Below are 15,442 nucleotides of genomic sequence, written 5' to 3' on the forward strand. Positions count from 1 at the left end.
TCTACAGAATATATTAATTGATGAAAATTGGGCTGTCTGCACTCTCAAAGTGCATGTTGTTGCCAAATGTATTTCATATGCTGTAAACCTAGTTTCTAGTTGTTAGTTTCCTTTAATGCCAAACAAACACATACCAATCGTTGGTTAGAAGGCGATCGCTGAATTCGTCCTCGCTTTCTCCCGTGTCGCTGGCTGTCGTGTCGTTTTCGTCGGTTTCGCTTGCATACGGTTCAAACCGATATGGCTCAATAGCTTCAGTTTCTTCTTCAATTTCGTTTTCGCTACCTGCCTCCACACTACAACCATCCGTTTCAATACATGCATAATCTGTTGAATCGCTTAAGCCGCTGAAATCCGAGTCTGAATCCGAGCTAATGTCGCTATAGCTTGCTGTTCTACCCACCATGTTTGTTTGTGTTGGCTTCACTATGTGACGTCACAGGAAAATGGACGGGTGTATATAACGATGGTTAAAATCAGGCACTTTGAAGCTTTTTTTAGGGATATTGCGTGATGGGTAAAATTTTGAATTTTTTTTTGAAAAATAAAATAAGCCACTGAGAACTGATTTTTATGGTTTTAACCCTTCTGAAATTGTGATAATGTTCCCCTTTAATCATCAGAGTATATACATTGAATTATTTACATTATTTACAATAATATCTTTCTTCATATTTGTCAAGCTGCTGCATCCTCCCCTGAGGCCCTCTGGCCCTCCGCCTCGCACTCTGAAAACGGCCGGTTTCGGAGGGCTCCGCAGTCGCGGCGGAAGCATCTCTCGAGCCTTCTTAGCCTTCCGCCGCCATCTGCCCCTCCGCGTGTGTTTGGCTTTAGACGGCGGAGCGAGCGGCTCACATGGTTCTGCTTCTGAACAGGGCCTCCAGCTTTATTAGCATACCCAGCCCCCCTGCAGCATCCTCTCTTCCTCACTCCCCTCCCACATGCATGTGTTTGATTCCTCGGCCGTGACAAAGAGCTTCACCCTTTATCCGTGTGTGTGTGTGTGTGTGTGTGTGTGTGTGTGTGTGTGTGTGTGTGTGTGTGTGTGTGTGTGTGTGTGTGTCGTTGAGATGGGGGGCCCTTAGATTAAGGGAAAGCTTCCTGCTCTTTATTTGCCAAGTGCCTTGGGAGATGCTTTGGGAAAGACTTTCCTTGAGTCACTAACGCCTACTTACTCCCTCTCTCTCACACACACACACACACACACACACACACACACACACACACACACACACACACACACACACACACACACACACACACACACACTTTTAACCTTCCTTTAAAACGGTCATTGACTCAATAGCGGTGGGTTGTTTAAGGCCAACACACACACTGAGGCCCCCCAGCCCGTTCACAGCAGAGCTTCACAGTCCATTTATCCGTGCTAAACTGAGCAAAACTAAATAGACGAGCGTGTAGCGTTCGGCGAGACACGGTAAGACGGGCGCCGCCGCGCACGCAGGTGGAAAACAGCGAATCAATACGCGTGAAAAGCGAATGGCAATACACGCGTTGATGTGTTATCAAACGCACCTTGACAACCACTTCTTAGTCGCGTCTCTTAAGACGTAGAGCTGAATTTCCGTGAATCTTGTGAGCCTTTTTGCTTTTGAGGTTTGAGCCAAAAGACTGTTTTGTGTTGTTTATGTTGAGCACAAAATCACATTTCAGGGAAGCAGATTTGACAATTTTTAGAATGGTGTACCGGCTAGGGGTTGCAAAATGTAGACACACAGTATAAATCAGGGGTGTCCAAACTTGTTCCACTGAGGGATAAACTGAAAAATCAAAGTGTGCGGGGGCCATTCTGATGTTTGTCATTTTCAAAACCAATAAATAGTTTTTTTTTTAACCTTTTATAGGGCTCCCCTTAGGACCCAGTGGGGTCTCAGTCATAAAAATGTAAAAAATAAGTCATATATACTGTACGTATGTTTTACATTTTTCTATTCAATGTATATACAGTATATATATATGTATATATATATATATATATATATATATATATATATATATATATATATTAGGGCTGCAACAACTAATCGATTAAAATCGATTATAAAAATAGTTGGCGATTAATTTAGTCATCTATGCGCCGAGGCAATTTTTTATTTAAAAATTTTATTTTTTTTATTTTTTTTATAAACCTTTATTTATAAACTGCAACATGTACAAACAGCTGAGAAACAATTATCAAAATAAGTTTTTTTCCAATAAAATACTGGAAAGGATAGAAATGTAGTTTGTCTCTTTTATCCGATTATTAATCGATTAATCGAAGTAATAATCGACAGATTAATCGATTATCAAATTAATCGTTAGTTGCAGCCCTAATACATATATATATATATATATATATATATATATATATATATATGTGTGTGTGTGTGTGTGTAAATAGATGTGTAGATATATGTGTATTTATGTGTATTTATTTATGTACGGTATATAGATGTGTATATAAATGTGTGTGTATATATGTACATACAGTATATGTGTGTATTTATTTGTGTATATAGATGTGTATATAAATGTGTGTGTATGTGTATCTATTTGTGTATATAAATTTGTGTGTATAAATGTGTATATAGATGTGTATATCTGTAGATACGTGTATTTATTTGTGTATTTAGATGTGTATATAAATGTGTGTCTATACATGTACATACAGTATATGTGTGTATTTATTTGTGTATATAGAAGTGTATATAAATGTGTGTATATGTGTATTTATTTGTGTATATAAATTTGTGTGTATAAATGTGTATATAGATGTGTATATCTGTAGATATGTGTATTTATTTGTGTATATAGACGTGTATATAAATGTGTGTGTATATCTGTACATATATGTATGTATTTATTTGTGTATATAGATGTGTGTGTATATATGTAAATGTATATATGTGTGTATAAGTATAAATGTGTTCATATTTATATACATATATATGCGTATGTATGTACAGTATATACATATATGTATTAAGTTTAAGTACCAATGATTGTCACACACACACGAGGTGTGGCGAAATTATTCTCTGTATTTGACCCATCACCCTTGATCACCCCCTGGGAGGTGAGGGGAGCAGTGAGCAGCAGCGGTGGCCGCGCCCGGGAATCCTTTTTGGTGATTTAACCCCCAATTCCAAGCCTTGATGCTGAGTGCCAAGCAGGGAGGTAATGGCTCCCATTGTTATAGTCTTTGGTATGACTCGGCCGGGTGTTTGAACTCAGGGTGGACACTCTAACCACTAGGCCATTGAGCAGGTCAACCACAATTATGCCGTACATTAGGTGCACCGGGTTATAATGCACACTGTCGATTTTTGAGAAAATGAAAGGATTTTAAGTAGAGATGTCCGATTATATCGGACTGCCGATATTATCGGCCGATAAATGCTTTATAATGTAATATCGGAAATGATTGGTATCGGTTTCAAAAAGTAAAATGTATGACTTTTTAAAACGTTGCTGTACGATTGGTACACGGACGTAGGGAGAAGTACAGAGCGCCAATAAACCTTAAAGGCACTGCCTTTGCGTGCCGGCCCAGTCACATAATATCTACGGCTTTTCACACACACAAGTGAATGCAAGGCATACTTGGTCAACAGCCATACAGGTCACACTGAGGGTGGCCGTATAAACAACTTTAACACTGTTACAAATATGCGCCACACTGTGAACCCACACCAAACAAGAATGACAAACACATTTCGGGAGAACATCCGCACCGTAACACAACATAAACACAACAGAACAAATACCCAGAACCCCTTGCAGCACTAACTCTTCCCCACCTCAACCTCCTCATGCTATTTCAGGGAGAGCATGTCCCAAATTCCAAGCTGCTGTATTGAGGCATGTTAAAAAAAAAATAATGCACTTTGTGAACTCAATAATAAATATGGCAGTGCCATGTTGGCAATTTTTTTCCATAACTTGAGTTGATTTATTTTGGAAAACCTTGTTACATTGTTTAATGCATCCAGCGGGGCATCACAACAAAATTAGGCATAATAATGTGTTAATTCCACCACTGTATATATCGGTATCGGTTGATATCGGAATCGGTAATTAAGAGTTGGACAATATCGGAATATCGGCAAAAAAGCCATAATCTAATTTTAAGTGCGCCTTATAGTGTGAAAAATAGGGTATTGAAGACTTGCTTGAAGTATAAGCACTTTATGAGCACATTCAACAATAATAACAGTGAGATGAAATGTTGACATGGTTTTGTCCCTAATTAGTATGCTATTTTCCTCCAGTCAAGTGTTTGACAGAACTGTGATTTCCCAAGACAGTAATTGCGCACGCACCCTCTTGAACGGCGGTGTGCATGGCGGTCGTCAACATCACACCTGTGTCTGTGTGCGTACTTTCAAAGTGAAGGTTGTCATTTGTTCGACGGGGTCGCGTGTGTGGAAATGCGCCCGAGGGACCAAAAGCAAAGGGGGCCGGGCGGAGTAGCGATAAGGGCACGGCCGTGCACATGTACAGCCAGTCAGGAAAGGAAGGAGAGAAGCGTAGAAGAGTGTAATATTTGATTTTGGCTGGGGGCTGCATGTTTGTCCAAAGGCTAAAGACTGTCACGCAGCTAATGTCTCTGTGTGGAAGCATGCCAGCCTGTGGCGGCTCCTTGCCACCAGCACGTCATTAACAGCTTGGAACATGTGTCTGTGTGTGTTCCGTTACTATTTCTCAATGTCAGTTACTGTTTTCTGGCTCTTCGGAGAATTGCCGTCTCCCCGGGGACGCAGTTAGTGTCTCTGGTACAGATGTGCCGCACCGCAGCTGCACACCCGTCGTGCCTGTACTAAGCCCACGCCTCAGGCTTTTTGTTTCTCTTTATCAGTTTGGTTTCTAGTGTTTATTAGACTGTTCTTCTAGGGCAGAGGTCGGTGACCCAAAATGTTGAAAGTGCCATGTTGGACCAAAAATACAAAAAAAAGTAATCGGTCTGGAGCCGCAAAAAAGTTAAAATATAAGTGTTATAATGAAGGCAACACATGATGTGTCTATATTAGCCTACTATCAAAATGACTTTGAAAGTCTTATATAAGTGTTATAATGAAGGCAACACATGATGTAAGTGTCTATATTAGCCTACTATCAAAATGACTTTAAAAGTATTATATAAGTGTTATAATGAAAGCAACACATGATGTGTCTATATTAGCCTACTATCAAAATGACTTTAAAAGTCGTATATAAGTGTTATAATGAAGACATGATGTAAGTGTCTATATTAGCTGTATTACCCTACTATCAAAGTGACTTTAAAGGTCTTCCATTCATCCATTTTCTACCGCTTGTGTTATAATGAAGGCAGCACATGATGTGTTTATATTAGCTATAATAGCTTACTATCAAAATGACTTTAAAAGTCTTATATAAGTTTTGTAATGAAGGCAATACATGATGTGTCTATATTAGCCTACTATCAAAATGACTTCAAAGGTCTTATATAAGTGTTGTAAAGAAGGCAACACATGATTTTAAGTGGCTATATTAGCTATAATAGCCTACTATCAAAATGCCTTTAAAAGTCTCATTTGTTATATAATGAAGGCAACACAAGTGTCTATATTAGTCTACTGTTAAAAATGACTTTAAAAGTCTTATATAAGTGTTATAATGAAGGCAACACATGATGTGTCTATGTTAGTCTACTATTAAAATGACTTTAAAAGTCTTATATAGGTGTTATAATGAAGGCAATATTGTGTCTATATTAGCTATATTAGTCTACTATTAAAATGACTATAAAAGTCTTATATAAGTGTTATAATGAAGGCAACACATGATGTGTCTATATTAGCCTACTATCAAAATGACTTTAAAAGTCTTATATAAGTGTTATAATGAAGACAACACATGACGTGTCTATATTAGCCTACTATCAAAATGACTTTAAAAGTCTTATATAAGTGTTATAATGAAGACAACACATAATGTAAGTGTCTATATTATATTAGCCTACTATCACAATTACTTTAAAAGTCTTATATAAGTGTTATAATGAAGACAACACATAATGTAAGTGTCTATATTATATTAGCCTACTATCACAATCACCGCATTTTTCGGAGCATAAGTCGCACCTGCCGAAAATGCATAATAAAAAAGGGAAAAAAACATATAAGTCGCACTGGAGCCCGGCCAAACTATGAAAAAAACTGCGACTTATAGTCCGAAAAATACGGTACTTTAAAAGTCTTATATAAGTGTTACAATGAAGGCAACACATGATGTGTCTATATTAGCCTACTATCAAAATGACTTTAAAAGTCTTATAAAAGTGTTATAATGAAGGCCATACATGATGTAAGTGTATATATTAGCCTACTATCAAAATGACTTTAAAAGTCTTATATAAGTGTTATAATGAAGGCAATACATGATGTGTCTATATTAGCCTACTATCAAAATGACTTTAAAAGTCTTATATAAGTGTTATAATGAAGGCAATACATGATGTGTCTATATTAGTCTACTATCAAAATGACTTTAAAAGTCTTATATAAGTGTTACAATGAAGGCAACACATGATGTGTCTATATTAGCCTACTATCAAAATGACTTTAAAAGTCTTATGTAAGTGTTATAATGAAGGCAATAGATGATGTGTCTATATTAGCCTACTATCAAAATGACTTTAAAAGTCTTATATAAGTGTTACAATGAAGGCAACACATGATGTGTCTATATTAGCCTACTATCAAAATGACTTTAAAAGTCTTATAAAAGTGTTATAATGAAGGCCATACATGATGTAAGTGTATATATTAGCCTACTATCAAAATGACTTTAAAAGTCTTATATAAGTGTTATATTGAGGGCAACACATGATGCAAGTGTCTATATTAGCCTACTATCAAAATGACTTTAAAAGTATTATATAAGTGTTATAATGAAGGCAATACATGATGTGTCTATATTAGCCTACTATCAAAATGACTTTAAAAGTCTTATATAAGTGTTACAATGAAGGCAACACATGATGTGTTTATATTAGCCTACTATCAAAATGACTTTAAAAGTCTTATATAAGTGTTATAATGAAGGCCATACATGATGTAAGTGTATATATTAGCCTACTATCAAAATGACTTTAAAAGTCTTATATAAGTGTTATATTGAGGGCAACACATGATGCAAGTGTCTATATTAGCCTACTATCAAAATGACTTTAAAAGTATTATATAAGTGTTATAATGAAGGCAACACATGATGTATCTATATTAGCCTACTATCAAAATGACTTTGAAAGTCTTATGTAAGTGTCTATATTAGCCTACTATCAAAATGACTTTAAAAGTCTTATATAAGTGTTATAATGCAGGCAACACATGATGTGCCTATATTAGCCTACTATCAAAATGACTTTAAAAATCTTATATAAGTGTTATAATGAAGGCAACACATGATGTGTCTATATTAGCCTACTATCAAAATGACTTTAAAAGTCTTATATAAGTGTTATAATGAAGGCAACACATGATGTGTCTATAATAGCCTACTAATAAAATGACTGTAAAAGTCTTATATACACACACCGTATTCTTCGGAGTATAAGTCGCACCGGAGTATAAGTCGCACCTGCCAAAAATGCATAATAAAGAAGGGAAAAAAACATATATAAGTCGCACTGGAGCCCGGCCAAACTATGAAAAAAACTGCGACTTATAGTCCGAAAAATACGGTAAGTGTTATAATGAAGGCAATACACGATGTGTCTATATTAGCCTACTATCAAAATGACTTTAAAAGTCTTATATAAGTGTTATATTGAGGGCAACACATGATGCAAGTGTCTATATTAGCCTACTATCAAAATGACTTTAAAAGTATTATATAAGTGTTATAATGAAGGCAATACATGATGTGTCTATATTAGCCTACTATCAAAATGACTTTAAAAGTCTTATATAAGTGTTACAATGAAGGCAACACATGATGTGTTTATATTAGCCTACTATCAAAATGACTTTAAAAGTCTTATATAAGTGTTATAATGAAGGCCATACATGATGTAAGTGTATATATTAGCCTACTATCAAAATGACTTTAAAAGTCTTATATAAGTGTTATATTGAGGGCAACACATGATGCAAGTGTCTATATTAGCCTACTATCAAAATGACTTTAAAAGTATTATATAAGTGTTATAATGAAGGCAACACATGATGTATCTATATTAGCCTACTATCAAAATGACTTTGAAAGTCTTATGTAAGTGTCTATATTAGCCTACTATCAAAATGACTTTAAAAGTCTTATATAAGTGTTATAATGCAGGCAACACATGATGTGCCTATATTAGCCTACTATCAAAATGACTTTAAAAATCTTATATAAGTGTTATAATGAAGGCAACACATGATGTGTCTATATTAGCCTACTATCAAAATGACTTTAAAAGTCTTATATAAGTGTTATAATGAAGGCAACACATGATGTGTCTATAATAGCCTACTAATAAAATGACTGTAAAAGTCTTATATACACACACCGTATTCTTCGGAGTATAAGTCGCACCGGAGTATAAGTCGCACCTGCCAAAAATGCATAATAAAGAAGGGAAAAAAACATATATAAGTCGCACTGGAGCCCGGCCAAACTATGAAAAAAACTGCGACTTATAGTCCGAAAAATACGGTAAGTGTTATAATGAAGGCAATACACGATGTGTCTATATTAGCCTACTATCAAAATGACTTTAAAAGTCTAATATAAGTGTTATAATGAAGGCAATGCACGATGTGTCTATATTAGCCTACTTTCAAAATGACTTTAAAAGTCTTATATAAGTGTTATAATGAAGGCAATACATGATGTGTCTATATTAGCATACTATCAAAATGACTTTAAAAGTCTTATATAAGTGTTATAATGAAGGCAACACATGATGTAAGTGTCTATATTAGCCTACTATCAAAATGACTTTAAAAGTATTATATAAGTGTTTTAATGAAGGCAATACATGATGTGTCTATATTAGCCTACTATCAAAATGACTTTAAAAGTCTTATATAAGTGTTATAATGAAGGCAACACATGATGTAAGTGTCTATATTAGCCTACTATCAAAATGACTTTAAAAGTCTCACATAAGTGTTATAATGAAGGCGACACATGATATGTCTATATTAGCCTACTATCAAAATTACTTTAATAGTCTTATATAAGTGATATATTGAAGACAACACATGATGTGTCTATATTAGCCTACTATCAAAATGATTTTAAAAGTCTTATGTAAGTGTTACAATGAAGGCAACACATGATTTTAAGTGGTTATATTAGCTATATTATCCTACTATCAAAATTATTTTAAAAGTATTATATAAGTGTTACAACGAAGGCAACACATGGTTTTAAGTGTCTATATTAGCTTACTATCAAAATGACTTTAAAAGTCTCATATAAGTGTTATAATGAAGGCGACACATGATATGTCTATATTAGCCTACTATCAAAATTACTTTAAAAGTCTTATATAAGTGATATATTGAAGGCAACACATGATGTGTCTATATTAGCCTACTATCAAAATGATTTTAAAAGTCTTATATAAGTGTTACAATGAAGGCAACACATGATTTTAAGTGGCTATATTAGCTATATTAGCCTAATATCAAAATGATTTTAAAAAGTCTTATATACGTGTTATAATGAAGGCAACACATGATGTGGCTATATTAGCCTACTATCAAAATGACTTTAAAAATCTTATATAAGTGTTATAATGAAGGCGACACATGATGTGTCTATATTAGCCTACTATCAACATTACTTTAAAAGTCTTATATAAGTGTTATAATGAAGGCAACACATGATGTAAGGGTCTATATTAGCCTACTATCAAAATGACTTTAAAAGTCTTATATAAGTGTTATAATGAAGGCGACACATGATGTAAGTGTCTATATTAGCCTACTATCAAAATGACTATGTGTCGCAGGCTGATGCAAATCTTCGTTGACAGAAATGTTGAAATGTAATATTTATTCTACACATTTTTACAACATTGGAGACCATTAGTAAAACTTCTCAGTGGGTGAGTTAACTCCTGCAACCTTGTTTGAGAAGGACAATGTGTTGTGTGTTTGCAGACATTGAAGCAGACCACTCTGGCAACTGGCTGGTTTTGGAGAAGGACAAGAAGGTTAGTGGGGGGGGAATGATTGGATGTGTAATAAAAGCCTGATTCTTACTATATTCATGTCCACTTTGTTCCAGGCTCAAATCCAGAATAAACAGGGAGTGAGGCGCGCTCCTCCACGTTTTTCCAACCAACACAACAGATACTACACGGGCGTTTGTCACATGTGCAAAAGAACGGGACATCTGTCCAAAAACTGCCCAAATGCCGAAGTCAGTTCCACTCTTTGCACTGGAATACGTACGATGTAATCAATGAGCGTGTTTTTGCAACTTTTGCATTTTTTTGTTTTGGTTCGGTCGACAGAAGACGTCGATTTGCTGCTACCTTTGCGGCGGCTCTGACCACCAAGTCCAGACGTGTCCCAATCAACACTGCAAGAACTGCGGGCTTCCTGGTCACCGGCAACAATCCTGCAACGAGAGGCCGTTGTACGACAAATGGTGCGACCGCTGCGGCATCAAGGGCCACTTCAGTAACGTGAGTACACCTTGTCGGCCAGTCTGAGGACGACAACATGATGCCCCGCTGTTTTTATTGCGCTCATCCTTTATTTAACCAGGTAAAAACTCACTTAGATCAAAATCAGTAGAGATGTCCGATAATGGCTTTTTTGCCGATATTGTCCAACTCTTGATTACCGATTCCGATATCAACCGATACCGATATATACAGTCGTGGAATTAACACATTATGATGCCTAATTTTGTTGTGATGCCCCGCTGGATGCATTAAACAATGTAACAAGGTTTTCCAAAATAAATCAACTCAAGTTATGGAGAAAAATGCCAACATGGCTGTCATGTTTGTGTGATCATGTTTTGTTTTAGTCATGTTCGGTTTTGTTTTTGGACTTTTTGTGCACTTTTGTTTGTTTTGTCACCATAGCAACCATTAGTTTTCACCTGTCACGTCACGCACCTGTTTCACGTTTTGAGTCACCTGTTTTCACTAATCATGTCTGTAGTATTTAAGTTCATTGTTTTCAGTTTGTCTTTCTGGCGACATCCGCATTCATACCCCTGACACACACCTGACACTCTACTTCAGGGGTGCTCACACTTTTTCTGCAGGCGAGCTACTTTTCAATTGATCAAGTCGTGGGGATCTACCTCATTCATATATATAATTTATATTTACTTATTTATGAAATATATGTTTTTGTTAACAAGTTAAAGGTGTTTAATGATCATACAAGCATGTTTAACACATATAGTTAATATTGTTAATACATTAAAGGTGTTTAATGAAAATACAAGTATGTTTAATACATATAGTTAATATTGTTAACAAGTTAAAGGTGTTTAATAATAATACAAGCATGTTTAACACGTATAGTTAATATTGTTAACAAGTTAAAGGTGTTTAAAGATAATGCAAACATGTTTAACACATATAGTTAATATTGTTAACAAGTTAAAGATGTTTAGTGATAATGCAAGCATGTTTAACACATACAGTTAATATTGTTAACAAGTTAAAGGTGTTTAAAGATAATACAAGCATGTTTAACACTTATAGTTAATATTGGTAATAAGTTAAAGGTGTTTAAAGATAATACAAGCATGTTTAACACATATAGTTAATACTGTTAAAAGTGTTTAGAGATAATGCAAGCATGTTTAACACATATAGATTCCTTTCTTTCATGAAGACAAGAATATAAGTTGGTGTATTACCTGATTCTGACGACTTGCATTGATTGGAATCAGACAGTGGTGCTGATAAGGTCCGCATTTTTGAATGGAGGAGAAAAAAAGTCCTCCTTTCTGTCCAATACCACATGAAAGTGGTTGGTTTTTGGCATCTTATTTATCCAGCTTCCGTACTCCTTTGTATACACTTTACAAGAAATACATTGTTGGCAAACTCCGTAGCTTGCTAGCTTGTGCACGCCAGCTTTCTGAGACTCTTATTTTGGTAGCGCAGGCAGAATGAAGCAGCGCTTTTATTGTGCAACTGTGCAGTCGGTCTTTGGAGTTTTGACGACAGTTACGGCGCCAGAGTCTGTTGAAATAAAGTGTTTCTCGCCTTCCAGTCGGTAATTTTTTAATTTTTTTAATGAGCTGGCAGCAGCCAGCGTCATCTCAGAAGACCCTCGGGGGCCGTGAATGTCAATCAAGTGACGAAAGTGACGTCATAGTGAAGATTTATGATCGCTCATTTTTAGGACTATTTTTTTAATGGCTGGCTGGTGATCGACTGACACACCCTCCGAGATCGACCGGTAGCTCGCGATCGACGTAATGAGCACCCCTGCTCTACTTCATGCTCAGTTCACGCTGCTTTCTTCATAGTCCATGCCAAGTAAGTTTTTGTTTATTAATGCCACAGTTAGTGTTTTTGTTTCATTGTTCATAGTTTCTGCCGTTGTGCAAGTTTTGTGTTTATAGTCAAGTTTTGTACTTCCGCCCTTGTGCGCGCCTTTTGTTTGCTTCCTTTTTTGTAGTTATTGTGTTAAAATAAATCATGTACTCCCCTTCACGCCACATTTGGTCCAAATCTTTTGCACCTCGGGAGAACAAACCACGCCACAGTCCTAGTCGTGACAATGGCACTGCCATATTTATTATTGAAGTCAGAAAGTGCATTATTTTTTGTAACATGCCTCAAAACAGCAGCTTGGAATTTGGGACATGCTCTCCATGAGAGAGCATGAGGAGGTTGAGGTGGGCGGGGTTGGGAGGGGAGCGAGGGGTGTATATTGTAGTGTCCCAGAAGAGTTAGTGCTGAAAGGGGTTCTGGGTATTTGTTCTGTTGTGTTACGGTGCGGATGTTCTCGCCCGAAATGTGTTTGTCATTCTTGTTTGGTGTGGGTTCACAGTGTGGCGCATATTTGTAACAGTGTTAAAGTTGTTTATACGGCCACCCTCAGTGTGACCTGTATGGCTGTTGACCAAGTATGCTTGGCATTCACTTGTGTGTGTGGAAAGCTGTAGATATTATGTGCCTTTAAGGTTTATTGGCGCTCTGTACTTCTCCCTACGTCCGTGTACACAGCCGCGTTTTAAAAAGTCATACATTTTACTTTTTGAAACCGATACCGATAATTTCCGATATTACATTTTAAAGCATTTATCGGCCGATACTATCAGCAGTCCGATATTATCGGACATCTCTAGTCACGGCATGTTAAAGTTAAAGTACCAATGATAGTCACACCCACACACTAGGTGTGTTGAAATTTGTCCTCTGCATTTGACCCATCCCCTTGATCACCCCCTGGGAGGTGAGGGGAGCAGTGAGCAGCAGCGGTGGCCACGCCCGGGAGTAATTTTTTGGTGATTTAACCCCCAATTCCAACCCTTGATGCTGAGTGCCAAGCAGGGAGGTAATGGCTCCCATTTCTATAGTCTTTGGTATGACTCGGCCGGGGGTTTGAACTCACGACCTACCAATCCCAGGGCGGACACTCTAACCACTAGGCCTCTGAGCTGGTTCTTGTTCTTGTTCTTGCCACAAATGTCGGTCCATCTTTTAAGGGCTTACGGCAAAATGACGAGGGCGGTCGCGGCTTTTGCCACAGTCGCCGTGGTTAAATCCGAGCCCTGCATTGGGCCCACCACCCCCCCCAGACACATTTTTTTCTCTCAATGTGGCCTCCGGATCGGTGCGGCGTCTTCAGTAATGCGGACGCCGTAGCGATCCGTTGTGGTAAAGAAGGAGCTGAGCCGGAAGGCAAAGCTCTCAATTTACCGGTCGATCTACGTTCCCATCCTCACCTATGGTCATGAGCTTTGGGTTATGACAGAAAGGACAAGATCACGGGTACAAGTGGCCGAAATGAGTTTCCTCCGCCGGGTGGGCGGGGCTCTCCCTTAGAGATAGGGTGAGAAGCTCTGCCATCCGGGGGGAGCTCAAAGTGAAGCCGCTGCTCCTCCACATGGAGAGGAGCCAGATGAGGTGGTTCGGGCATCTGGTCAGGATGTTCCGGGCACGTCCGACCGGTAGGAGGCAACGGGGAAGACCCAGGACACAATGGGAAGACTATGTCTCCCGGCTGGCCTGGGAACGCCCTGGGATCCCCCGGGAAGAGCTGGACAAAGTGGCTGGGGAGAGGAAAGTCTGGGCTTCCCTGCTTAGGCTGCTGCCCCCGCGACCCGACCTCGGATAAGTGGAAGAAGAAGGATGGATGGATGGATGGATGGAATGTGGCCTCCGAGTCAAAATATTTGCCCAGCTCTGGCGTAAACATTGCAAACATGTGAATATTCATGCGTATGTTTTTTGTGGCTAGTCCCCCTCAGCCCCCACCCCCTTTCTCCCGCAGTAATGGTAAGTAAGTGAGCAAGGGGTCAGCACACGCCGCTGTTCACTTTAATTGATACACTTCAGCGATTACAGCTTCGTTATGTCTCCGCCATGCTGCATAACACCGCCTGTGTGTGTGTGTGTGTGTGTGTGTGTGTGTGTGTGTGTGTGTGTGTCTTGGTTTGCCCGAAGCGAAGGGTGAATCTAATGACCATCAATGACAATTACCCCGCCCATTACGGTGCCCACCGCTACTACAACGCCGCACAGCTGCAAAAAGCCCAACGTTCACGACACAACGCCTGCTGCAACACATCAAATAGTTTTCTCCTTGGCTGTATACTTTTAGTGTGGGGACAAGTGTCTCCAATATTGTCCACACCTGTCTCCATCTAAACACAGCAGTGCGCTCTTAAACGCACGGCGGGAAGCGAGGGAAAATGATGTTAGAGGGTTAGGGTTTAGGGTTAGGGTTAGGGGTAACCCTAACCCTAACCCGGCCTTTGTCAGAGGGGGGAAAGGGGCTGAGACCCGGGTGGGTCTCACGAGAACCGGGGTATTTCCTAGGTCCGAGCCCCTGTCGCTCAAGTCCTGGAAGCCCCAAGTACCTGGGTGGAATCAGTTCCAGGATTTCATTCATACAGGAAAAGTTAAAAATGTGTCCGGGACAGCGCCCCCTAGGCGGACACGCGCTCCGGACCGAGCCCCTGTCGCTCAAGTCCCGGAAGCCCTAACTAAGTACCTGGGTGGAATCAGTTCCAGGATTTCATTCATACAGGAAAAGGTAAAAAATGTGTCCGGGACAGCGCCACCTAGGCGGACACAGGTGTCTGCATGAGCCCCCCAGGTCCTGGAAGTGCAGTTTGAAAAAGGACCGGGGAAAAGAGGGGAAAAACACCATAATTGTGTCCCAAAATAGCTCACTTTGACTCGGACACATTCCCTGTGATTTCAGCCTGTCGCGACATGGTGCACCTACTAACGTGATGGTGGTGTTTTGGTCGACCAGGAAAAAAA

The 15,442-nt window shown here is 38.6% G+C and overlaps 1 protein-coding gene across 1 annotated transcript in view; it reads left to right on the forward strand.

The window, feature by feature from the left end:
• The window catches only part of zcchc7 (zinc finger, CCHC domain containing 7), a 198,174-nt gene that overhangs the window by 110,939 nt on the left and 71,793 nt on the right, over positions 1-15,442 (forward strand). Inside the window, exons 4-6 of the mRNA XM_061977031.1 lie at positions 10,125-10,177; positions 10,252-10,386; positions 10,481-10,654. Coding sequence (XP_061833015.1) covers positions 10,125-10,177; positions 10,252-10,386; positions 10,481-10,654 — 362 coding nt within the window. The remainder of the gene's footprint in view (positions 1-10,124; positions 10,178-10,251; positions 10,387-10,480; positions 10,655-15,442) is intronic.

The sequence above is a fragment of the Nerophis lumbriciformis genome, linkage group LG16 (assembly GCF_033978685.3).
Source record: "Nerophis lumbriciformis linkage group LG16, RoL_Nlum_v2.1, whole genome shotgun sequence".
Lineage (NCBI taxonomy): Eukaryota > Metazoa > Chordata > Actinopteri > Syngnathiformes > Syngnathidae > Nerophis > Nerophis lumbriciformis.